Consider the following 27,634-nt stretch of genomic DNA (forward strand, 5'->3'; position numbering starts at 1 on the left):
AATAGATTTGTTATGAAAAATGTTCAAAGTGGGGTCATATTGACTGATCCAATAACAATGGAGATTAAGTTATTTACAGAATACTTGAGATGTTATGAAATGCCAGATGTGATTGAAATGAACAGAAAATGGTTAACCCTTTTCTAAAAATTATGGTAATTTGTTACTCAAACAAGAATCTTGCCGTCTCAAACATATTTGCTTGTTGATAAATTTGATTTAAAAAAAAGTTTAAAAATGTTGCTCTATTATTATTGTCCCCATGTATTTACACGATATCACTTTAACCCCCAAGTGTGGGGTAAAAGGCTCCCTTGTAATTTAAAAAAAAAAGTATAAATCAAAACGACCTTCCTTTAATATTTCTTTTCACAAAATGATGTTGCTCGATCAATATTAAATAAAAATAAATTGTTTTTTTCAATCCTGATACAAAAAAGCTAATTTCCCTTAAGGGGTGCCTTTTGCCCCTTTGTACACTAATTATTGATTTCTGGAGCCGGTGCGATCTTTAGCGTCTTTTAGGAGTAGCAGCATACACTGCACTGGTCCACAGATGTCAGGCTGCACGCGAACAGGCAGACCACACACTAGCTTCTTCAAATAATGTGGTTAACTACAGCGAATGGGTTAGGGATGCAATCAGCTAATGCACAAAAAGGAATGTTCCGTTGCCAGCTGCATAGAAGCAGAATTATTCATGAACATGATGTTGCCTGTATATAAAGCCCCTTGTGAACTGATGTCACATTTGTCATACACTTATCTTCGTAAAGTCTGTGCGCAAAGTTGAATGAAGTCAATGATTGAAAAGCGATACAATGTCAATTAACTGCACACGGCAGATTGTGCTTTTGAGAAAAGTTAACCAAATTACAATAAATCAGAGGGGTTACCAGGATATCATGTTTGGGGGGGCATTTGGCTTGTTTGGGGGGGGCAACATAAACAATTGATAAAATCGGCGCAAAATTAAGCTATATACTACACACAATCTGTTTTAGTGCATATCTTTTTCTAAGCCAGGAAGCCAGAGATAGGCACAGGGCCCCTATTAGACTATAGGGCTTAAACTGGATTTTTGTTGTGTCAGACCTCACTCATATGCTAGCGATGGAGAAATATGCACAAAACAATCCACTTTTAAATTGTAATTTATCATCAGATGCAGAGGCGTTTCCAGCATTGAAGGACATCCGGGGCTTAGCCCAGACAATTTTATTTTCACACTAGCAACCACTTCTCTGTAGTCCAAAGCTGGTGAGAGGGTATTCTTTGAGTTTTGCTCTGGCTGGGCCTGTTTCTACAGTTCCTAAATCTTCCACTCTTGTACTATACTCGACTAACTCATCCTCTCTCCTCCCTGAATCATCTGTGATGCAAAAGAACAGATACAGCACATAACTTATTGCAAATCAGCTTGAAACAACTAATTCATCAAGTGCTACATATGTCAAATTGTAGACCAATACCATTGAAGAAAATGTATTAGGAAGAGCAGATCAGTGGGATTTCCCTAATATCTATCATGATTCTTGAATTTTCATGTACATTAACATAAAGTCATCACAAAAGAGTTATATTATAGTGAGTAAAGTGAGGTAAAAAAAATATTGAATATAAATCATTTATATTTTTTGACTTATATAGTCAAAATTATGTATTAGATCCTAAGTTAAAGCAATACATGAATGACTTTAGTCTAAGTTCATTGACACACTATGGCATCGAACTGTATATAATTCTCATCATCTCTATGAGGATAATTCATCTGTCAAAATCCTTTCATTAGGATCATTGGGATAAACAATGTTTCACTTTTAACTTTCTCTAAAGTAAAGTGACTGATTAATTGTTACCAGTTTGCATGCCTGATTCTGGCACCGCTGCTGCTGCTCCTCAGTCTGTTGCTCATCTTTGCTACACTCTACAAAACCATTTAATCAAATCAAAGTGTATATTTCCTACAAACTAATATCACAAAACAAGTCACACATACATTTTATGTTAATGCTTATTGGTTATCCTTAGCGAAAACAACACCTGATAAACAAGAAAAGTACGCTCCGAACGGGGCTCGAACCGCGGTCTCCGGCGTGAGAGGCGACTGCGTTAACTCGGAGGTACCAAGCTACCATTAGCTTTCCTGCTAATTGCCGTTAACGCAACTAAGTAACGTTAGTTGATGTCAACGACTGTGCAAGCTCCTCCTCTACCTGCTGCATATTCAACAGAGAGGAAGAAACGGAGTCGCCCATAGGCTACCGACAGCAAAGGAACTTATTCTATAGGCTAGATTATGCCTATGTCTATTTTTACAGGCTGTATGCAGTATGTGCCAAGCCAAATCACAATGAAATAAGGCAACTTGTGATTTCGGGGGTTTACATAGGCTTTTGTCCGGTTTCATATTTGTCAGTCAACTATTCAAAATACATTCGGGGCTACACTCAAAACAACAGATGGACAGATTATTTCTCAAATTCTCAGGGGAGGCAGAGCTTATCCTAGGGGAGGCACTGCCTCCCCCAGCCTCCCCCTAGACACGCCCCTGCAATAAATACATAAAAAAATAAAAAATAATAATCCTTATTCTAAGGCTGACACATGCATTTTTACGTTTACGGATTGGCCCCATACACTTCCATTGTAAGTGCCTCACTGTTGCCCAGATTTATTTATTTGTTTATTTTTAAGAAAAGGAAGGATGAGTATGTTCATTTTTGTGGTAATTAAGATCATGCCTTACTGTTGATTAAACCCTGAATGTTCCTTTTATACGTTGTATAACTGTACTGTTATGGCACAAACATTATTTTTCATGTCAAACCTAAATGCATTCCTTGAGCTTGTATGAGCACAACTTAATGCTTCTTCAGTTCGCAATTGATTTGAGTTCTGAAGCCAACACTTTCAATACTGACACTATTTTATAGTCACATGAAATTAAATTACAGGCAGTCACTATTGTGAAATTCTGTTAAAATTGAAAACACTGCATAAAATATATATATATATATATATTTTTTTTTTTTTCAAAACAGAATAAATAACTTGTTGGTTTTTCAATTGAGTCATGTTCTGCTAAGCATTTAATATCACATTCACATGAGGCCTATAAACAAACGCCCTGACTCAAAATGCTGCATGTCAACTCTTTATTGTTATCCTGTTTGAATCAACACATTTTTATTATCTCAGTGGAAGGCCCCCCAGAATAGGATTTCTCTCTACCTTGGTTCTTTCTCAACAGAAAATGGGTACCGTCTTCAAAATCTCATGTGTACATAAAAATAAATCCTACATGCTTTGTTCATTCATGCAGCCCAACATTCAATTTTTCTGTCACACTAATTTTAGTGAAATAATATATATTTATGAAACAAAATCATCTTTTTATAAAAAGGCATTTTAAAATATCTTAAACATTTTTATTTAACTGTTTATAAAATATAAAGAACAATATGCAGTTAAAAGTGAAAGTACTGAAAAGAATTGGTACTGAAAATAATACCTCACAAAATGTACATCATATTTACCCCACCAAAAGCTGTGTCCTAGGATTTACATGTTGATTGTACCTTTGTAAAAGTTTAAGACTTGAAGAACTTATTTACAAAACCATGGAAATACTTTCTACTTTAAATGTGTCTCTGTTTAAGAGTCAATCAGCAATGAACTCTCTGCGCTACAGAAACATTGTGTACACATCTGGTGCACATGCCGTTTTCATGGCATAAGGGAAAGAGAGCTTGGAACAAAAGTCCACAATAAATGTATTCAGCAACCACAGGTCCAGTTTGATTTAGTTGAGCTGCATTGTTCTAAAAGAGTCACTTCAATTTGCTCTCTTTTAGAATCTTTTAGCAACTTTTCAGTTCAGCTCAAGAATTTCAAGAGGTCCAAGATCCTTTTGCTCATCAGTGAATTTCTCTGTTTTGGCAGTGATTGTACTACATTTTTTACTTTAACGGTACAGACAGTGATTACTAATGTTTCACATCCAGGCTTCCCCATACAGGGAGACATGGGATGCTTGTAACATGATTTAGTTGTAACAGTGCTTGTTCCACAAAACAGGGACAAGCTAGGCTCGTGTTGGTGTCAGTGTGCATACCCACTTTTTTACTGGCATCGCAAGTTATTTTTGAACCATGTTTATTTTTTTGATTAGCATTGATTTAAATGTTTTTTTTATGAAAAGTATGCTTTCAAGTAAATTTAGCATTGAATACATGATATTCTCATACCACCATTCAATAGGGGGTGATGCTGGGTCAGGTTTTCAGATGAAAAGTGGTGACCACAGATGCGTCCAACACAGGTTGGGGTGTGCTGTGCAATGGATGCCCGGCTTTTGACACTTGGACAAGAGCGGTTGGATGCAGGTCTTATTCCATCAACACTTAAGGTCTATGTAGCTATCATCATGGCATTTTATGCCCCAGTGATATACAGGTGCTGTCAGTTGACAGTTCATGTCTGGGATTCAGTCCAGAGCTTTCAAAAGCCACAATCAAACCCAAAATGTGCCTTCCATACCTTTTAGGGCTCATGTAGTGCACCTACAAGCTTTCTATTCTCCACCATCTAATTCGGATGAGGAGCAGTTAGCACATTTATTATGCCCTGTGCAGGCATTTCACACGTATGTGGAGCACATTTGCCAGTTTAGACTGTCAGATCAGCTCTTCGTTTGTTATGGAAGATGCACAAAAGGCATGTCCGTCTCCAAACAAACGCTCTCACTCGCTTATTTATCACAGGGCTTGAGATGCCCTATTGGCATAAAGGCGCCTTCAACTAGAGGCATGGCTTCCTCATGGGCATGGACAAATGGTATATCCCTACAGGATATATGCTTTGCAGCAGGATGGTCTTCACAGAACACGTTCACAAGGTTTTATAACCTAGACGTGGCCTCCACTGCTTCGTGAGTCCTCTCTGTCTAGAGAGCTACTATTCCATTACCCAGCGATTGAGCCTGAGCTCCTTATTATGGGTGGGCTACCTGTTGTAATTTTAATATAGCTGCCTGTGTAGGCCACTATCCAATTTACTCCCACTAGAAGTCACAAGCACTTCCAATAGAATACAACCTCATTCACTACCTCTGGTTATGAAGGGGTTATTCTGTGTGTATTATTTGACTCATATAGATCCTCAGATTAAAATGAACTTTTCACCATGTGGGATTATTCATTTTCATACACACTTTAAAGACGTATCATAATAAGTCACTGCCCGAAGGACCCATGAACTCATATACATATACTTCTAAGTGTTTCTACCCTAGTACATCTTAGGGTATGACGATACGTAGTGCAGCGTGATGGACTCCATTCCCCATAGCGCTCAAATGCAATGTTGAATGAACTGAATCAATAGAGAATGATGGGAATGAGACATCGCAAAACTTATCCTTCAGTCAGAAATTCTGAAGAAATGGTGTTTGAGTGCCCGCTTTTATAGGGCAAATGCACGCCTAAAAGTGCGGGGCTCAAACACCATTGCCAATCATAAGATTGGCATTATGATACAAGGGCTTCAACTAAGTCGTGGAAAAGGAATTTGTCTTGTTTCCTTCATCTCTGGGAATCTAGGTTACATGAGTAACTGGAGATGTTTTGCTTGACACGCTGCTTTAAAAAAATCTGTTAATTTTTTGTGCATCAGCATGCTGATAAACATGATGTCTACATACTTTTTGTGGACACTGGCACCGCATTTCCTCAAAAGTAGAAAAACCAACTCTGTGGGTCATTTAGCTTAATTTAAATCTACATTTTATGTTCTCTGTGCAATACGATTTTATTCATTAACATTAGCAAATGCATTCATATATATTTACTATGCATTTTGCACATTGTTACATGTGCAAGTGGTAATGTACTGTATGTGCAAATTAGGGGTATGTACAGTTATTTAAATAAATATGTGAATTTATATATGTACATGATGTATTTACATTATTGCACTATGGGGGAGTCCTGAGTTAGTTTAATTGTTCATGTGGAATATGAGGGTAAAAACTGTTATTGTGCCTGGATGTCCTGGCGTTCAGTGCTCTGTAGTGCTGGCCATAGGGCATCAGTTCAAAAATGGGCAGGGTGTGTGGGGTTCAGAGTGAGTCTATCTGCATGTTTCCTCACTCTGGAGAAGTACAGGTCTTGGTGGGTGGGCAGGGGGGCACCATTAATCCTCTTAGCAGTTCTGACTGTCTGTTGTAGTTTCCATCTTTCTGATTTGGTGGCTGAACCAAACCAGACAGTTATAGATCTACACAGGATAGACTCAATATTGGCCGAGTAGAACTATGCCAGCAGCTCCTGTGGCAGGTTGAACTTCCTCAGCTGGTGAAGGAAGTACAACCTCTGCTGAGCCTTCTTCACAATGGAGTCTATGCAGGTGTCCCACTTCAGGTCCTGAAATATGATAGAGCCCAGTAACCTGAATGACTCTACTGCTGCTACAGTGCTGTTTAGGATGGTGAGGGAGTGATGGGGGATTTCTACTGAAGTCCACTATCATCTCCACTGTTTTGAGCATGTTCAGCTCAAGATGTTTGTGACTGCACCAGACAGCTTGCTGTTCAACCTCCCGTCTGTATGCAGACTCGTCACCATCGCGGATGAGGCTGATGACCATGGTGTTGTCTACAAACTTGAGGAGTTTGACAGTGTCCTTTGCAGTGCAGACATTTGTGTACAGGGAAAAGAGCAGTGGAGAGAGAACGCATCCCTGAGGAGCACCAGTGCTAACAGTGAGGGTCCCAGATGTGAGTTTACCCAGTCTACTAGCTGCTGCCTATGTGCCAGAAAGCTGGTGATCCATCAACAGATTGGGGTGGGCACGGAGAGCTGGGTCAGTTTGGTTGAGAGAAGATCAGGCATGATGGTATTGAAGGCTGAACTGAAGTCCACAAAAAGTATCCTTGCAATAGTCCCAGGTCTGTCGAGGTGTTGCAGGATATAATGCAGTCCCATATTGACAGACCTGTTTGCTCGGTAAGCAAACTGAAGGGGGTCCAGTGATGTCCTTCAGGTAGGCCAAAACCAGTCTTTCAAATGACTTCATGACCACAGACGTGAGAACGTCAGGTATGTAGTCATTTAGTCCTGTAATTTTGGAGTTTTTAGGGACCAAAATGATGGTGGAGTGTTTGAAACAGCAGGGAACTTCACACTGCTCTAGTGATTTATTAAAAAACTGTGTGAAGGTGGGGGCCAGTTGGTCAGCACAGAATTTCAGACTGGCAGGTGAAACACCAGCTGGGCTTGAAGCTTTCCTCAAATTTTGTTTCTGAAAGACCCAGCACACATCCTCCTCACAGATCATAAGTGCAGATTGAGAACTTGGAGGGGGTAGAAAGTAGGTTCCAGAAGTTGTTGGTGTGTGTGTGAAGTGAAGATCAGAGATTAGGGAGGGGTGTGAGACTGGGCTTTTCAAACCTGCACTATAACACATTCAGTTCATCAGCCATTTGTTGACTCTACAGAGCGAGGGGAAGGTGTCTTGTACTTGATGATGCTTTTCAGGCCTTTCCACACAGATGCAGGATCATTGGCTGAAAACAGTTTTTTCAGCTTTTCAGAGTAGCTTCTTTTAGTCACTCTGGTCATTGTGTTTCTAGCCTGGTTGTACAGTATTTTAACCCCACTTCTGTACCCATCCTCTTTGGCATGAAGAAGCTGTCTGAGTTTTCCTGTAAACCATGATTTATTGTTACAGAATGATAAAAATGTCCTAGTAGGGATGCACATATCCTCACAGAAACTGATAGATGAGGTCACAGTATCTGTGAGCTTGTCCAGTCTGTGGCTGCAGCTTCAAAAACACTCCAATCTGTGCAAATCAAAGCAGAGTTGTAGGTACAGCTCTGCTTCATTAGTCCATTAGCTTAGCTGAGTTTAGTTTCTGCTTGTAGGCCAGGAGAAGATGAAACAGACAGTGATCAGAGAGTCCTAAAGCTGCACATGTTACAGAGCGATATACATCCTTTATAGTGGTGTAGCAGTGGTCCAGTATATTTCTGTCTCTGGTGGGGCATGTGATGTGTTGTTTGTATTTTGACAGTTCACAGATGAGGTTAGCTTTATTAAAATCTCCCAGAATAATAATAAGTGAGTCCGGGTGTTGTTGCTCCATGTCTGTGATGTGATCAGCCAGCTGTTGCAACGCTGCGTTCACGCATGCTTGTGGAAGGATATAAACACTCTCACAGAGTATAAAGTATTACAGTTGATGAAGAGTGCTTCTAAATCATCTCCAATGCTGTTACATCTGTATACCAACATTCGTTGATGTAAATGCATTTTCCACCTCCTCTCATTTTCTCAGATGATTCCGCAACACGATCCGCTTTGAACAGATGAAACACGCCGGGAATGGCTACATTCAGCCAGGTTTCCATGAATCACAGAGCAGTGGAGTTAGAAAAGTCCTTATTTGTTTGAGTGAGCAGAAGCAGTTAGTCCGTTTTGTTGGCGAGGGAGTGGACATTTACCAGATTAATACTTGGCAGCGGAGTCCTAAAGCTGCATTGACGAAGCTTCACAAGCGCACCGGTTCGCTTCCCTTGCGTGTGTCTTTTGGATCGCTTGTAGAGCACCGCTGTGCCTCCAAATAAGATTTCTAATAACATTTTTGAATAATCAAATACCGGCAAAAAGTTATCAGGTATGCTCTGCTGAATATTCAGCAGTTCATCCATGGTGAAACTGATCGGAAAAGAGTGATAAAAAACATGACAAACAAACAAAAGTACAAAAACGATATAAGCTCTGCACCGAAGCAGCCATTTGGGCGCCATCTTGAATGTATGAATATTATTAGGTGCTACTAGTTACAAATCAAAAAGGGAAATGGAAAAAGCACACAGCAGTCACGCTCAGGTCTCAGGAGGTTAACAAATTTTCAAGTGTCATATTTTGCCATGCAGAAATAAAAAATGTCTAATATCAACATAAACTTCTGGGGCACCACATTAAAACCTTTTAAATTGAAATTGAAAAATAGGGTTTCATTGCAGGATTTTCTTATATTGTTACAAATAACAGTACAGCTAACTTGTATTATAACTTACCCCATGTAATTTTCATGCTGGTCTAGGCTGGATTATGTTGGTTATTGCTGGTCTAGCCGGTGGACCAGCGTAGCCATGTTGTTCACCTGCATTACATCCAACTAAGATTTTCTGGTAATACTAGTTAACCAAGGAAGGCTTGCATTTATAATTTGATAGTCAAAAAAGCCTTGTTGTGGACCAGCATTCAAAACATAATATATTTGCATAATATATTTTTCCTTAAGCAGGGTGAAAGTTTGTTTTGTTCTCTGTTCAGTTCAGATTGAACAATGCCTCACTCCTGATTGGGCACATTATCATGATAACTTATTACTTTCTTCTACAAACCTGAACCTGTGCTCTGTGTTGACATTTACATTTACATTTACATTTATCCATTTGGCAGACGCTTTTATCCAAAGCGACTTACAGTGCAATTATTACAGGGACAATCCCCCCAGAGCAACCTGGAGTTAAGTGCCTTGCTCAAGGGCACAATGGTGGTGGCCGTGGGGTTAGAACCAGCTACCATCTGATTAACAGCCCTGTGCTTTAGCCACCACGCCACCACCACTCCATGACATTGTTGTTTCCAGATAAAAATGATCATTAGGCTACTGTCTACCAACATCCGGTATTTTTTTTCTTTCTGAGTAGATGAACATAACTCTAAGTATTGTGTGCTTTTTAGCAGCTATAAATGTCTCATTGTTTTCTTTCCAAGTATTCGCTCCAGGAATATGGCGCTTTGTTTATAAAACGAGGAACACTGGCAGTCGTCAAGTCTATTTACAAAGGCCGACGTGAATGTACAGTTAGTCACCGATAGATGGCTGTAGAGTACCGAATTTTCGACTGCCTGCATCACCTGAGATTTAAAGTGTCACACTGCTAATGGCTTATTAGAACAAGTTACATTGTTTTCGACATTCTTGTCATTAACAAATGTGCCCAAATTATAAAAAAAAAAAAAAATCAAGAATAGAAAATTCTTCTGTATTTTCTAGAATTTTGTATTCTAGAAAATACAGTTTTATCTGTCGCCTTTCACGTGTCAAAATGTATTGTTGGTGAAATGCTGCAGCACATGAAGCGATGTGTGACGCGAGATGTGATTCGTGTTACATGTCAACCAGTTCAAATAAAGCTAGTTTTTAAGGGCGTAGGCTAAAACCACTGCACATCAAGATGTAGCCTTGAAATATATTGAAAATAGCCTTACGTATTAATTGAAAACGGTATATCTGACTCAGGGTAGCCTATAGGCCTATGATTAAACCGCTAAAACTGTAATCCTAAATTGCAAAGCGCTACTAACGTAAATGTTTATTACAGTTTTTCCTCAATCGCTTTTGCTCAATTCTCGAATGATAATTATTATTTATATATTTATTTATTTCAAAATATTACGGTCAAATCTATGGAAAATTATTTTTTTTTTTCACACCAGATTTGGATTTCTTGTTCAGATATGAATTGCACGTGTTTTGGCACATGTGTGCAAAAGAGTAAGTACAATTGTCTAAGTGTTCGTGACTTGTTGATCCAAACTGATGAGTTGATTCTCAGTGAAATTGTCATACTGTTCACAAGTTCTAAATAGTCTTCCATTGTGTGAGCCATCACATGCCAACTGATCCATTCATTTATCAAAATCTGTCAGAAATATCTATCACATGGAGTGTTTTTTCATTGTTGTATTTTTTTCTTTTTTCTGTTCTGTTCTATATGACTTTACATGTAAAAATGTGTATTGACATGCAAATTTGAATTTTCTGTTTACATGTAGCACATTGCTACAAAAAATGAATTTACGGTATACATATAAATGTGCATATCCTTCTTTTGTGTGCTATAGTGTTGTACATTATTGACTTTTCCCAGTAAACTTTTACCTACTGTTGAAATCAGTAGCTAAAAAGCTCAGTGTGATACACAATAGCATTCAGCTGGACAAAATGTAGGCCTACATTCTATCTATATATAGTACAGTAAGCAGTCAGTGTCAAAAAAAAGAGAACAATAATTTTATTTGTATATAACAACCATTTCCAGAGTTGACTGACATGGTGAAAAAATATGTTAAGACTGTTTAAAAAAAATTGCCAAAGCGATTGAGAACAACTGTAGGCCTAACAGGTGGGCCTAATACGCCGTAAATGGGTTAGGCCTATGTAAAATAGGCTATTTCGAATAATCGCTGAAGTAAATTTCCTAATTTCATTTTTTGTTGAGCCTATATTTCCAATTGTAAAGTAAGATTTTATACCTCATAACTAACTACGCTTTGCTTTATTTCATTACAGCTTTTCTCTGGTACATTTTGACATTTCGTAACTAAATTTACCCACGTATCAATCTTATACAACTTTACGGTGTCCCCTGTCCGGGAAAAGATGGATGGATGGATGGATGGATGGATGGATGGATGGATAAAATGTGTATTAGGCTGTTATTGTTGTTGTTGTTGTTGTGTTGCTTTAGTCGCCAATAAGTGCTTGTAGTAGAGCAGGAGTTGCAGCAGAAGGTCTATCAGTCATTCAGGCAAAAGTACACACTGTTTTCCTTGAAATGTTTTATTATTAACTTCGAAATCACATTGCAATTAACATGTTAAGTGAAATATGTTCACATGTGCTTAATTCAAACTCTGTTGAAATATCAGAAAAATAGCTAGTCCAACAGTTTTAAGAACGGGCAGCCATTCGTGTATTTATTCAAATACGCTCAATGTTCTGTTGAATACTCATGTTGTCACTGATTTTTCGCTGATTTTGGAAAAACAATTCTGCAAACCTTTTGCGTGTGCATTAATCATTCTCTTAATTCTCTTTGCCTTACAGTTATAGTGCTTATCTTTGTGCAGCATGCTCCATAACATACTGCCTACATCACGCAAGGTTTGACATCTTGGTGCATACTTTGATGGTGATGATGATGGTGATGGTGGTGATGATAATATCCACCAGCTGACGGATGGAAGGACGAAATCCCGTTAAAATTCAACACGTAGTCCTTCCGTTCTCCGACGGTGGAAGAATGTGTCGGATACCGTGATATACCCACTGGGGATAGATATTGTGAGAATAAATAATCACATACTGGCTATATAACTAAAATCTAAAATGATGTAGAATTTATATTTAATTATATCAACACAACGTGAATACAAGAGCAACAAAAAAGTATTAACAGTATTAACTGTTAATTCCCACCAACTGTAGTGTTGAAGAATTAATCATTTGAATTTAATAAATGACCTCTTCCCAAATTGTTAAATAAATTAATACTTACCAAGATCTTATAACATTTTTAGGTGTTCATTAAATATACATTTAAATAAAATATCATGATCATTGAATCTCAAATAATAATAATATAAACATCAGTTATATTATATTATAGCTATTGTGCACATACTTGATGTTAAAAGAAACAAACATAACAATGTGGTTGGACGTATAAGTAGCTACTGTAAATTACAAGACTACTCAAAGCACCATCGCGGAAACCTTTGGAGAACCATAGGCACCCTTTCATTAAGTTCTCCGAGGAAGAATCCTAAAGACTGTCAACAGTTCCTATTATCCCATTCTAAAGGAAAAACTTTGAGGCACTTTAAATATAGGCCTAACAAGGTTCCTTGAAAACACAATAGGATGTTTGAGGTACCCAGAAAATGATATATTGAGGTTCTCCAGAGGGTTCAGCGTGGCAGTGTGAGGAACACCAAATTACCTTCAAGTAATCTTTACATTTGTTACACTATATAGGCAACCTAACAATTCTTCAACGGCGCGAGGTAGCAAAGCGTTTGAGCCATTCTGCACAGATCATAAGATGAACTAAACTGCTATCAAATAAAAACGTTCTTTATAATGTTAGTGAAGTAACCATAAATGTATAAGTTAACCTACTAAATTTACCTTTTGACTTTTTTAGATGACTTGTCGTTTAATCCACTACAAACGATTCGTTATAGAAAGGCATTATCCACTAAAATGTGATATAAAATGTTTGTAATTTTGGCGCCAATTATTTAGACCACCATTTGTATAACACATATGACATCACAAATTATTGTCCAGATGTTTACTGTCGTTACCTGACATATCAGTGTTGTCTCTCGCGCTTTGCTGTATGTAACCCTGCTCCAGAGAGTATGTGAAAATGCCGGGGTGCTGCCCTGTGGACGCTGAATTGCTCGAGTTGGTAGTCGACTGTTTGAGGTATGGGGAGCCTGAAGAAGCCCAGACTGCCGTGCCCTCTGAATATGGTGAGTGGCCCTCAAGCGCGCTCGCAATTGACGGGATTGGACTGGTGTCGCTATCCGCGCCATAGTCTCCGTTTCCCGGCACTGGACAGCTGGCGATATAGCCATGTCTGGAGCTGGGAGACATATGACTGTGGTGGCCGCTGCTTATTGACTCATAACCATTACTAGACAGATCCAGGTTATAGCCACTGCCATGGCACGCAAGACCGCCGGTGGGAGGTTGGTAGTCAAAGCTCTGAGGAAAAATGGCGGAGCCAAACCCTAGGCCGTTCATCATTCGGTACATCGGTTTCATAGCTTGACATTTTCTACGAAATCCTCGCGGTCTTCGTCGAAATGAGCCTTCTTCGAACATAAACTCACTGGTGGGGTCTATGGTCCAATAATGTCCCTTCCCTGGCCGCCCAAGACCCTTTGGTAGTTTAATAAAGCACTCGTTCAGAGACAAGTTGTGCCGAACAGAGTTTTTCCAGCCCTGGTAAGAGCCTCGGAAAAAGGGGAATCGCGTTTGTAAGAACTGGTATATCTCACTGAGTGTAAGACGCTTGGTCGGTGCACTCTGAATTGCCATCACAATGAGAGCGATGTAAGAGTAGGGCGGCTTCTCTGGGCGTCGCAACCCTGAGGCGGTCTTTTTGCTCTTGGCCACCGCGCCATGTTCCTCCAAGCTACCTGTCGAGTTCATCAGTACGGGATGCAGCGCGATGGCAGTGGGACTGGTCCTCATGGGGGGCGTCGACCCCAGTGCTGTGTAGGAGCTCTCAGTCGTCATCTGACATATAATGCAAGTCAGCTGTGCAATGACGTTGACAAAACCCCCCGAAAAGAAGTAAAACCTAAAAAGAGATATTCAACAACCGGTGACGATGAGATCAAGGAAAAGAAAACCAAAAAACAACCTCCACTCTCAATTTAATACATGTTTAATACACGAATTCCTATGCTAATTTAGTAAAGCGTCATCACCAAATTGGCTTAAAGGTTGCAGTGAAAATCCGACTACTTGTGAGATAAAAAAATATATCCAAGTGATGCGTTTTTGTTGTCCCAATAAAGTCACGCGTTTTCGTGGTCAATGTCTGCTTTTCTTGCTATTGTTCTTTCCAGCCACTCCGCGCTGATCCGCCGCAATCCCTTTTTGAGAAAGAGACGGAAAGACGGAAAGTTCGTGCAGCCCCTCAACTAAACAAAACTCGACAGCCAATCACTCAATAACTCTCTCTGGCTTTCTCTCTTCGATTCGCTCCTCCTTCCCCGCCTCAGACCACTGCAAACTCCACTCTATTTCCAGAGCCCTCTTGCACACTGTCCCCCAAATCAACCATCAATGTGTCCTACCACAAACATCTCTCTTTCGCTCTCACAGCCTGTCTCTCATCATCATCTTCTTTCTGGCTCAGGCCTACTCCTCTTTCTGGCTAATTTATTAAATATGTTTTGGTCTTTTTGCCTGAGTCATTCGCCACGTGAACAAAGAATTTTCACTGCTGTTGTTGAAGCGGGATTAACGCTTGTCAGTGTTGAACGCTTTATTATGAAGTATATCCTCTGAAAACTTTAATATGTTGACTGCACTAATTTGATTGAGTAAACTCAAACCCTCAATTGAATTGCGTATTGGCGTCTCCATAAATTGTAATTAAGTTAAAGTAACTAGCTGTTCATTATTAACTTAACCATTGCTATTAAAATATTGTTGTTTGTACTGTAATTAATAAATCAACTTTAGATCAAACAATAGCACATCTAAAAAAGAAATCATAGCTGAGTCTAGGTCAGTCTTTAAATGAACTTAATTCTCCAGAGTTGCATATATCAGCACTTGAACTGCTCACGGTCAAAGAGAATCTGTCAACAAGGTCCAACTTGACCAAATGGGACACTGATCACCCTTATGATGACATCACACGAAACAACACAAATAATATTACAAAAGAGATAAAAAATCTCTAGAAATTTTTAATTGCTACTTAAATGCCCACATAACTTCCCTTTGACAGAGGAAACATAATTAAATAATTCAAGCTCACAACATTATGGGTGTTCCACATAGAGTTATTAACACTTAAAATCCTAAGTCTAAGGATTTTTAAAGATAAATATAAATATATATATATATATATATATATATATATATATATACAATAATGTCAATCAGCCATCGAGTTGAAAAGGGATGGTTTCCTCTCATCACCTTGGAGAGTTGTCAGTCCGAACAAAACAATTGAATGGGCGCGAGAGAGCTCTAAATATAGTACCTGGACAGAAAACAAAAATCATAAAAACAAATGAGGGAGACAGTGGTCCGTGAGAGACATGTATTCAAGCGGGCGAAAGACAGAGAACTGCAACAAGGAAAATAGGTAGACAGAGAGAAATGGCTTTGACTTGAGTGGAAGCAGGCAGCCCCTGTGAAAGTGGTTTGGATACCACACACAGCGCGCTAGTATCAGCTTACTGACCCGGGGCTACAGCACATCCCTCGAGTCAAGCGTTCATTAAAAAAAGAAAAGCCCAATTAGCCATTTGGTCGTCGACAGCTTTGGCCAGCAAAGAAGGGTCACAGCAGAGTTATTCATAGCCCCGTATCAATGTTAATTTGTTCATTTCTACAATCCTGAACCCATGATATAGGCCTATAGGCCTACATATTTTCCTTTCTACGTATTAACAGAGCAACACAAATTTAAAACGTCAATAATAATAATAGCCTAAATAATAATAATAATAATAATAGTATGGAAATGTTGCTATTGCTTAATCGTGTTTAAATCTAGTGATGACGCCATAGAGCTGCTGAACGAGTTTATTCAGTTTTTCCATATATTAGAAAAAAGCTAGCATAGACTTATATTTGCTGACACGGTAGACTGATAACGCGCTCTGTCAGTTAAAAATACAGTTTTTGATGTCGACTAAAAACTATCATGGTTTAAAATCATAAATGCTTTGCGTAATTTGTTCAGTTCAGCGTAGTTGACACCCGCCTTTTGTTGTTTTCAATCAGACATTTTTATTTGCCTAGCTACATATAGGCTACATTTTAAATTTCACTAAATTGCATTTTCAAATGATTGCTTAATGTATTTATTATAATACAGGCAAAAACAAAATAATAAAACAATTCCATCAAATCAATCTTTAACAAAACATAATTAAACGATATTTTCAGTTTAATTAATTAATTTTGTTTAAAAAAATACACAATTCAATTTGATGGAACTTTGTTATGAAATTGAATGGCGTAATGGCTAAAACATCTTTAATAATTTTTAAGTGTACAGATTATTATTTATATGATTATAACACAAATATGCCAATAGAGACGACACAAACACAGCATTTTGGCTCCTGTTGGTCTTTCTGGCTCCAATGGCAATGGGAATATCTTATCTATCATTTTCCCCTCCCTTTTTAATCACCCAGCTCTTTTAAGTGTTCGTTTGAACAATGCAAATCAACAATCCCCAGTTTTAGCTTACCGTGAGGATGTGGATAAAAACATGTTCCCGTGCTACATAAGCAGTATTTCGCCGGGCTTCCCCCGCCCGCTGAGCGCCTGACCCCCGCCGAGTCCCGGATACCCGCGGCTGCTCTAGAGGAAACCGAGCTCTGAACGAGACTTTGAACACAAGCGATCGCTGTGACAATTCACGGACTGAAATGAAAATAGGCCAGTGACTGTGTGCCCAAAGAGAGCATCGTTCTCTCATACGCACACACACACTGGTCTATTTTCATTTCAGACCTAACTGAGCCACTGTAAACAAGATTTATAACGTATTCATTGTCAAGCATATATAGGAATCAAAGGACCTAAACCTATGATAAGGAGAAGCCTTGTACGTCTTGTGCAAAAATATAAATCATTTAAAGTGTTTACACCAGCCAAGATACTGAATTAAAATATTATCAAATGGTGTAAAGTGTACTCTAAAGCAACAGAAAAAGGGGTATTTTAGTATTTAGTGTAGGATAGCGAAAACAATTATTTTTTTTATGATACTGTTTACATGATGATTCACTTATCCATTAACAGTTATGCATATGAACTGCTTTGTTTTTGCTTCGTTCCTACAATGTTAAAGATTTTCCCATCAAAAAAACAGTAAAGAATTGGCAGCAGGGTTGCCAGCAAGTTACTGTAAAATTAATTGTGTCTTGCTTTTGTTGAAATTAACAGCTAAATACTGTTTTTACAGCTACAGTAAACAAATGTAATTTAGCAGCAACTGTTGTTGAAATTAACAGCTAAATACTGTTTTTACAGCTACAGTAAACAAATGTAATTTAGCAGCAACAATCTAATGTTGTTGAAATTAACATTTCAAAATGTTACTAGCTTTCACCAAGATGATATTATGATTTTAAATGTTAATTTTCCCCTAATGCCTTCCAAACAACAGCTATTTACCTTAAAACTTTAGTCACTTTACAGTGAGCCTGATCTCCCAGAATGCAACGTTTTAACAGTAAACTATTAAGAATCACAGTAGATTGCTGAAGGAAACTGGCCGTAAATTTACAGCAAGTTTTTACTGTGTAAATAAGAATCCTTGTATTTAATACAGGCTTTAATACGGTCTTGATGAAACTTGCACTGGACTGAGCAACACCAGGTCAAAAATAGGCTATGTTATGCTTGGGGACAAAGATGCGATGAGATACAGTTTGTTGTGTTTAGTATATTTTTATGTGTAATTATTTTTGTATTTCTTAATAGATGGCCGTATTGCCCTGATTTTTAATAGATAAGCCCGTCTTAGGACTTAGTATATAAAATGGTTACAAGCCCGTGTTTATATGAATGAGACATGCCTTTGCAGCCGAGTTATCCATTATGGATTTGAGTTCTCAGTTAATGTTTTTTTTAACAGGTGTGTCATTCTGCGAATTCACCTGCAGGTTGCAGCATCGCACTTAAATGGAAAATAAAGAAAAAAAAGAAAGTAAAAAAAAAAAAAAGCTGCCAATAAGACAACAACCATATTTTTCTGGTTATTTGTTCCATACAAAAATTACTTAAAATTATGTGTTTTTATCAACTTAAATGTACAGTAATAAAGTGGACTTAGTCCGGCTTATAGCCAACTCGAGCGCCTCAGTTTTTCAACATTTATAGGCCTATTAATGGTATGCACTAATTGTCTTGCCGCTTTGTAGGCCTAATTAATTAATTAATTTATTAATTAATTCATTGTTTGAGTAGCCTAAGTCAAAACGATATGAAGTGAAAAAAGACAAACCATTGCAGTTATAGGTTGTTGAAACAAACCATTACGAAAGATCTTGGTCTGGGCCTGTTTCCTGACCGATGTGAAAATAACAGTGCTGTCAGCCAAACTGAATAACGTGACGGAGCACTTAAATGATATAGGATACGATGGTCCTGTTTCAGTACCGCGGACAGCGCAAATATTTGACGTTTAAAGCAAACAAAATAAAGAAAATACGAAAGATGAAAAATACTCTAAATGCTGACGTTAATGACATAACACTGAAATTCAAGCTTCATTGAATGAAAAACAAAACAAAACAAAACGGCCTACATTGCCAAATACACTGACTGTAGTCTAAAATTTAATTTCAATAAATCATCTAGAACTAAATGTAATAATAATATTATATTTTAAATAAAATCGTTAAAAATGTAAAATAACGATATATATATAGGTATGTATATAACATATTTCACCATGAAGATTTCTTCGCATTTTCCTGATTCATAGTTTTGATTGATCCTGTTGGTTTGAGGTTTGAGCTGTTTCACCTAACATGTTTGAACGTTTATTCTTGTATGATTTCAGATAAAAGTAAATGAAAATCATTGGAGCATAATTTTTTTTGTCAGATCTAACGTTAATTAAATATTTAAATTATAACCGTTTGCTGGCGCAAGTAGGCCTACAGACAAGTACATTTCAAAGCATTTTATGTTACATTATAGGCCTACTCTGACTTAAGGCTGTGTTTGTAAGGGTTGGATTAGACCCATTTAAACTGTATAACCTATAATGTGGATCTTATTTTGTGTTTTATGGTCCAGTATTTGCTTTGAGTAGAGCTGCCTATTAGCGGTCACCAATTACCGGACCGCATTCCGACTCCTGACCCCGGTTTGGGTCATATCTTAACGTTTCTACAGTTTTAGTGAGCAGTGCGTCAAAATGACGGGACGATCAGCGCTAAATAATATTTTTCTCAATTTCGCTTCATTTCCTGCTCGTGCGTGTTGCCTCGTTTATTTTAACAACAGCAGTGGATACACGGTGAGCAGCAATGTAGATGTAGACTCTCATTTTTCGCTAAAACACACAGCAGAAAATGAGAATAAAGCAAAGTGACTCTATCTTCATCTGTGTGATAAATGACTCGGGCGGTTCAGCTAATGCAAGTTTGTGACAGGACAGTTCACGTGTCACCTTTTTAGACTAACGACTTTTTACGTCTAACTTTAGCTTTATTAATCAGCATGTTATATGCCTTTCATGATAAACAGTTTTTTTGTTTTAATTTTGTGAACATTAATCAGAGATGTCATCATATCTGATAATTAGTTATAATTAATAGAAATTAGTTAACCTAGAGTTCTCTGCTTCAGATAAGGATGTTCCCATTATTTCATCATCAGCCCATTTATACTTAACTTAAGCAAACAGTATTTTTAAGATGTCAATTGTTAGTTTATTGTTAATATTCTCACTTTAGGAAAATATAAAAATGGTCCTTTAAGACTTTACATTTTCAAAATTTTCCCCTGAACCCCCATACAGTAACCTATATTTTCTTAGTCAAAAATACTCCTATATCCCATACAAAGGTATCAGAATGTAAAAAAAATTGAACACAAAAACTGGACTGCTCTCACCCAGCTTGAAAACAAATATTGATCTTATCTTGTAATATTAATATACAAGTGCCCTCGACAAATGAACTCTTTGATATATATTAGCCTAAACATTTGGTAAGATCCCTCACACCCCACTGCTTTGGCTTTGTCTCTGGGCCAGTGTCCTCATCTATGCTTTGAAGAGACTATTTTGACTGTACACATTTTTTTTTTCTTTTACAAAGTAGTGCTGCCAATGTGGAAAGTTATAATAACTATTTAAAAAAAAAAAAAAAAAACTACATAATTTCAAAGCATAGGCCTACTGACTCCGTGCAAGTTATTATTATCGTATCTTTGCTGGGAAGGAAATGTAGAGACCGGACCTCTTGAAGCTTTAATTGAATAACCCTGGCCCATATGATCGCTTACTGCTCTGTCCCTTCATTTTATTATTAGAAGGAAATACACAGCCTGAGAGAACGAAATTAATGTAACTATTTGCCTAATATTTATTAATTCATTTAAAATAGGCCTATTACTTGTTTAAAATTATCACAACGCAACGTATCACTTAGGCCTATAAATATAGCAGAATAAAATATACATAATTTCTCGACAAAGAGACAGATTCCTTATTCTAGGCTCCGTATTGAATGCATTAAACAGAACTGATTTACAAATATTGATTTAATAAAAAAAGCATGTTTTGCGACATTCAGTTGTTATTTTGGAGTGCATGGCTAATGCTTCAGTGACTCACGTTCTGCGATTATTTAACGAGAACTTCACGATTTTTCCTGAAACGAAGTCTTTGTTCAGTGAATTGACCTTGTAATATTCACATTAAAAAAGGGTCATGTTTCGTTTCAAAATGTCCTTTGTATTTAAGCCTAAAATAAGGCATAAGAACACATAAGAAACAGCGCCAAAACAACAGACTGTTAGTAATGTAAATCTAAAGGGATTAATGTTAAGACATTTGCACATGCTATAATCTTTTACATTTACTCAGCACACTCAAAAAATAAAATCAGTACCTCTACTTCATTTAATTGTGGAAAGTTTTTACAAGGAATTTAATTTTCTTTCTTTCATTCAGATTAAGTCAGTTTCATTGAGCCGACATAATTTAGTAGGTCAAATTAATGTAGGCCTACTATATAATAGTTTTAACTCAACGTCATATATATATATATATATATATATATATATATATATATATATATATATATATATATATATATATATATATATATAGGCCTATATATATATATATATATATATATATATATATATATATAGGTTTATCACATTCAGTTATGTTTATTTAATAAATGTTCTTATGTTGGTCAAATTTAATACATTTTACTAACATGCCAGGTGAACAAGTGTAAGGACATCAATTCAATAGCAACTAGCGGCACTCAAATCAAATTCACCACAATGGTAACGCCCAAAACTCCAGCATAATATACATTAGACACTCTTTTTATATAGCAATATTATAGAACATTAAACATTAACAAAACCTATATTCCCATCTCGCTCAAAAATGCATAAAATAACACTTCATTTCAACACTTGTTCTTCCCATCCAGTCCCATGCAAACATAAATAAAATTAACATAAATACCCCCTGCCTAGTTTAATCAATGCTACAATAACTCCACAGAATGTATTAATGTAGTCCAAACTCAAATGGATTAAGTAAACTTCCATTTTACAAATTTAAATGGATATAATGGAATGAAATTAAATTGTGACATAGTGTTCTAAAATTGCGTTGTGCTAATTTATATTAATTAAGTAAACTGATCAAGCAGCCAAAATCTTTTTTTTAGAGTGCACGTGACACGGAGTAAGATAAACAAGTTTGTGACTGAACAGGTTGAAGAGTGACGTGTCTAATGACGAATTAGTTGAGTGACACGGTTACGCAACAAGAATGGAAAATGCTTTTGTTCTCACACATATTTTCCTTTATTGACAAATGTAGGCTACACCTGTAGGTAACTGGCATATTGTCAACCTGACTGAGCATAGTCTTATCATTGCAAATAAAACAGGAAACACACAGTTTCACAAATAACCAGTCTACATTTAAAAAACATATTCGGTAATTGCTGGCATGATTATGCCATCGTTTACAAGAAATGAACATGGAGTCAGTAAACACTGTACACTGGTGCGACATTGATTCATCTATGAAGACATCTAAAGAGCAAACATGCAGCACAGCAGTAGGTATGCATTCTTTGCGCATGCGCGTAAATCACGATAACAACACAAAAATAATTTCACACCATTTAAAAGAAGAAAGTGCACATAATTGGTGTGTTTGAGTGCATGTGACTGTCCGTACATTCTTATAAATAAAGGTTCTTTATCAGCACGTATACGGTTCCATATAGAACCGTTAACGTCTGTGGAATCTTCCCAATGAATGGAATCTTCCCAATGCACAAAATGTTCGTAATAATGGGAAAATGTTCATTAGATTTGAAAAAGGTTATTCAAAATGCTTCTTATGAGAACCTTTCACTGAAAGGTTGTTTGGGGAACCAAAAATGGATCTTCTATGGCATTGCTGGGGAACACCCCTTTTTGGAACCTTTATTTTTAAGAGTGGATAGGTTCACTTGTTCCCTTGTTATTTCACGACAGCAGAGAGTCAATTCTGAAGGGGTAGCCTTGTTCAGCAGAGTGAGAGTGTGCCAAACCCGGAAGGGAATTCGGAATGTCCGGCATGCCACCGATGTTAGTAATGTCTGTCGTATCACACCGGTAGACTGGAAAGGCATGCGACACCTCAGAACTGAGCTGAAATCCGGTCTGCGGCACATGAGTCACGGTGGATGACGGATAGCTCATGAAAACTGGCAGAAAGTGCGGCGCTGCGGACAACATTGTCCTGGTACCGAAACACGCGCCCTCCGTGCTTCGCTGCCTCTGCATAAACGGTTTATTGAGGATGCTTTCTATGGCGAAAGAGCTGGAAAATTTAGAACAAGTGCTTTCGTCGCGCGCTGGGAGCCGGCTGTCATCCGCAGGTGCGCGCCCCTGACATTCCGAGTGGTTCAGGATCTTCTTACTGATGCGCTTTCTCCTCCTGCGGAAAACACCGTCTGCGAATGTGTACTCGCTGTGCGGGTTCAACATCCAATAGTTGTCTTTTCCCCATGGACGCGAGGGGTCCCGTAGCACTTTTAAAAAACAGTCGTTTAATGACAGGTTATGTCGTACGGAGTTTCTCCAGCCGGTGTAGCTGCCCCGAAAAAAATTGAATTTTTTCATTAAGTAGTCGTTTATTTCAGCAAGTGTGAGGCGGCCGGTGGTGGAATCGCGTATGGCCATTGCAATGAGCGCGATGTATGAGTATGGTGGTTTGGGTCGACGCGTATATGGCTTTGCCTTCCCGTCAGAAATGGGGGCACTAGGTTGTGGGCTGTTAGCAGAGCAGTCTCCATCAGAGCCCAATTCCTCCTCGGTGGACAACGGTGAAGCCATGTCCACATCCATGTCATTGCACAGGTTCAGCGGCTTGCGACTCGCAGAGAAAACCTCCAACTTCATTGTCAGGTGCCTCTGTCCCTTTAAGATGAGCAGTTTTTTTTTTTTTCGTTAAAAGACTCTGTTGTTTGTTTTGAAAAAAAAAACACTTTCAGAAGAAAAGTGTTTAGTCTCAGTCAGCGGTATGAAAGAAACGAGACTTATCACTTCCAATAGGTTAAAAAGTCCTCATGGGAGAACAGAACGCACCGGCTGGCGTTAATATAATCGCTGCGAGGGGCTTGCCCACGAGGGCGGGGCTTACTTTTTCAACCTATAAATCACAAACGCATTCACGCGAGATAAGGATTTAGTTTAAAGAGGCTCACCTGCCCTCGTTGGTCGAGCCATGCGAACTTGTTTGTGGGCGTAAAAGCGAGACAAATCAGCAAGCTCTTCTAGTTTATATGTAAGCATGCAGAGAAGGCAAACTGGGTAGCCTATTACGTCTTTGTTTTGACATTTGTTGTAATTTTTTTTATTTCTAATTTATGTAGCTAATGAGAATCGCTAATATTACAATCCTGATTCTGCCCAAGCCAATCTGAAAAAAGCAATAGCTGGAATACGTTCACCGCATTTCACCATTTCTCCTCACACGGAGGTCTGCAGCAGACCTCAAATGACTGTTCAAACAAATCATCTAACACCGCAAATGACAGAAGGTTGAAGGAGACTAGTAAAGGCTGTCAGCACCAGTGCTCTTTGAAGGAAACAACTACAAACTTCAAACACCGCAATGCTCCATATGTGAGGGAGGAGAGAGAGGCCTGATGAACATATATCATCCCGTTTTTATTAAATGTATGTTTTATTCTCTCTTTTGTGTCATCTTTTCAATAAGTACACTTATGAGCCAAAACATTATGACCACAACCTGGTCCTCCGCATGCCGCTGATACAGCGCAGACCCGCCGAGGCATAGACTCTTCAAGACACCTGAAGGTGTCCTTTGGTATCTGGCACCAAGATATTATCAGCAGATCCTTCAAATCCTGTAAGTTGCAAGGTGGAGCCGGCATGGATCGGATTTGTTTGTCCATCACATCCAACAGATGCTCAGTCGGATTGTAATCTGGGGAATTTGGAGGCCAGGGCAACACCTTGAACTCTTTGTCATGTTCCTCAAACCATTCCCAAACAATGTGTGCAGGGTGCATTAACCTGCTGAAAGAGACCACTGTTTTAAGGGAATACTATTACCATGTAGGAGAGTACCTGGTCTGCAGTGATGTTTAGGTCAGTGGCATGTGTCAAATTGACATCCACATGAATGGCCAAACCCATGGTTTCCCAGCAGAACAGTGCCCAGATTGTCACACTCCCTCCACCATCTTGATGTCTTCCCACAGTGCATCCTGGTGTCATCACTTCCCCAGGTAAATTGCACACACGTACACTGTTGTCCACATAATGTAAAAGAAAACAGGACTCATCGGACCATGCAGCCTTCTTCACTTGCTCCAAGGCCCAGTTTCGACGCTGTCATTGTAGGTGCTTTCGACAGTGGACATGATGACCCCTCATCATGGGCACTCTGACCAGTCTCCAGCTACGCAGCCCCATATGCAGCAAGGTGCAAGGTGTTTGTTGGGACACATTCCTCCCATAACCATCATTAACATTTTCTTTGACTGGTGCCACAGTATTCCTTCTGTCGGTTCAGACCAGACGGGTTGGCCTTCGTTGCCCTCGCGCATCAATGAGTTTTGTGCACCCAACACCCTGTCACTGTTTGTGATTTGTCACTCCTGTTGTAGGTACTCACTGCTGCTGAACTGGAGCACCCCACAAGCCTTTCCATTTCAGTGATGCTCTGACCCAGTCGTCTGACCATAACAATTTGTCCCTTTTCAAAGTTGCTTAGGTCTTTATTCCTGCCCATTTCTCCTGCATTCAACACATTGGCTACGAGAACTGATTATCAAATCGCTTATCATCTAATCTACCCAGACCTTGACATGTGGCCTTGTTAAGAGATGATCAACGTTATTTGCTTCACCTGTGAGTGGTCATAATGTTTTGGCTGAATGGTGTATATCGCTATATGTTAAAATGTAAATTCATAAGTAGAAAAGATGCCAAAGACGTTGAGTTATAGCGTGTAGTGCCATTATATATTTTAGGGCCATTAATGTATTTATTAAATTTAATATTAAACTGCTTCATTCTGTGTTTTTTAAAGCCTGGCCAGAGTAAGAGAATAGCTATTGCTATTATAAATCAATCTATCTGGGACATTTAACCAAACTAAAATCATTTGCAATTGTTGCATGGTGGAATTTATTGTCAAAGCTCAACAGTTCTGTAATATCAATGAATGAAACACGTGTTAACAAGACAGCTAGAGTGCTGCAGGTATACAATCACTGAGCACTTTATTAGGAACACTATGATCCTTAAAAGTGCCTGACGTGGTCTTCTGCGGCCGCTTATAGCTAGAAACAGTCCTGATTTAATAGATTTAATAAACTCAAAATGGTTGCTTACCTCCCCAAACCTTCTACAAGTGAATCTATATAAAAAATGTCAGTCAATTTAATTTACTCATTCTAATTCTCCATTCGATAGAGACATAATCACACTACTATACATCACGAATGTGCCTGCTAATTCATTTGAACTCTCATATTGGCAAGGTGACCTTGTCATGGGATGTGGAATGTCACACCTAATCCTGACGCACCCAATACCTGACATCAACGTGTCACTCACGATCACTCTTTGTAAACTGAGTTTACGCGTTCAATGAAACAATTCGCTCATGGTAGTTGCTGACATTTGAAAGAATGCAGAAGTTTACCACACCTATGATGAGCTTGGACGAGGGCTATGTATACCTAAAACAGTAAAAGCAGGAATGAGAAGCACCAGAGGTCACACACAGGTCAGAGAAATTATGATGGGAGAGGGATAAAAAAAAAAAAGAGAAAGCAACAAACAACACCTGTCTCAAAATCCAACTGAGCCAGTCTTTTTTATTCTTTTACTTTCACATACATAAAACAGCGAAGGCACAGCGAAAGGTCATTAAGTTTCAAAAGTTCCTAATGTGCCCTGAGGTGAGTGATAATCATTTAACTGTCTTTTGCGCCACACCTACTTAAAGCCTTTGGGATATTTTTTCTTTGAGTGAATCCAATACATTTTCATGTGCACCAATGGTGTGTGTAATTACTGGGTTCATGGAGCAGGCAAACAAGCCTGTGCAACTTGTGGTGTTTCCCTATAAACGCACATGCACACAAATAAGAATACATAAACAAATTAATATATCGTTTTCCATGGAGACAAGTTGTCAGTAAACATAACTTTCCTTTCCTCAACAGGTTTGCGACTGTCCTTTCTATGGCTGTTTAACATATATTTTTGTACACACACTATTTTTGCAAAGCCCATGCCTCACATATCTAGACATAAGGGTGAAAATGGGTGTGTGATTGTGTGGTAGGGTCAGGGTTAGATACTTTCCCTGCTTGAACATAAGTGTATAAACAAAACATGCGTCTTGAATAAGCTTTCTAATACATCTACACAATTAGCTTGTACGCTCATTAAAGCGCTAAATGCATTGAAAATGTTTCAGCCAGCTACAACATAAAATGGATAGGCCTACTTTTGTTATGTGTAAACCATACTTTTGAAATACCATCCGTTTCAATGCTAAAAGGTCTTGCAATCCAACCGCTAAATCCACTCACAAAAACCACACACAAAACACAGCTCTGCTTCATTTATAAACAACAAGGTCTTGTACTTTGATGAATCTTCCTGAAATAAAATATGTCCCAATGTATGAAGTTGGCCACATATCTGTTCAGAGATTAAAATGGCTCTGAATATTCCTGGAAAATATATACAAAAGCCTTGACATGCTTTCCTAGTCATAAACTTAAATAAATATGAATTT

General features: G+C 38.3%; 2 protein-coding genes across 3 annotated transcripts; both read right to left on the bottom strand.

Moving 5' to 3' along the window:
• Positions 1-11,633: 11,633 nt before the first annotated feature.
• Positions 11,634-16,973, bottom strand: LOC127622177 (forkhead box protein F2-like). Of its 2 annotated transcripts, none has more exons than XM_052096159.1 (3): positions 16,826-16,973; positions 13,173-14,179; positions 11,634-12,132 (listed from the first exon to the last, which is right to left on the bottom strand). In XM_052096159.1, exons 1-3 carry the CDS (start codon positions 16,846-16,848, stop codon positions 11,954-11,956), a joined length of 1,209 nt encoding a protein of 402 aa, XP_051952119.1. In that variant the 5' UTR covers positions 16,849-16,973; the 3' UTR covers positions 11,634-11,953. The 2 variants fall into 2 exon arrangements, with proteins under 2 accessions (XP_051952119.1, XP_051952120.1); XM_052096160.1 differs by lacking the exon at positions 16,826-16,973 and adding an exon at positions 14,310-14,553.
• A 4,590-nt stretch (positions 16,974-21,563) lies between these two features.
• On the bottom strand, positions 21,564-24,047 carry LOC127622258 (forkhead box protein Q1-like). The gene has a single exon (XM_052096293.1). The coding sequence runs from the start codon at positions 23,746-23,748 to the stop codon at positions 22,831-22,833; it is 918 nt and encodes a 305-aa protein (XP_051952253.1). The 5' UTR covers positions 23,749-24,047; the 3' UTR covers positions 21,564-22,830.
• Between the last annotated feature and the right edge of the window lie 3,587 nt (positions 24,048-27,634).

The sequence above is a fragment of the Xyrauchen texanus genome, chromosome 28, assembly GCF_025860055.1.
Source record: "Xyrauchen texanus isolate HMW12.3.18 chromosome 28, RBS_HiC_50CHRs, whole genome shotgun sequence".
NCBI lineage: Eukaryota > Metazoa > Chordata > Actinopteri > Cypriniformes > Catostomidae > Xyrauchen > Xyrauchen texanus.

Excerpts from the sequence above, each read along its gene's own strand:
- LOC127622177 (XM_052096159.1), bottom strand. The coding sequence starts at position 16,848 with ATGTTTTTATCCACATCCTCACG. Across the intron at positions 14,180-16,825 it reads TTTTTATCCACATCCTCACG|GTTTTACTTCTTTTCGGGGG; the intron begins GTAAGCTAAAAC and ends ATCTCTTTTTAG. Across the intron at positions 12,133-13,172 it reads AGACAACACTGATATGTCAG|TGGGTATATCACGGTATCCG; the intron begins GTAACGACAGTA and ends ATCTATCCCCAG.
- LOC127622258 (XM_052096293.1), bottom strand. The coding sequence starts at position 23,748 with ATGAAGTTGGAGGTTTTCTCTGCGAGTCGCAAGCCGCTGAACCTGTGC.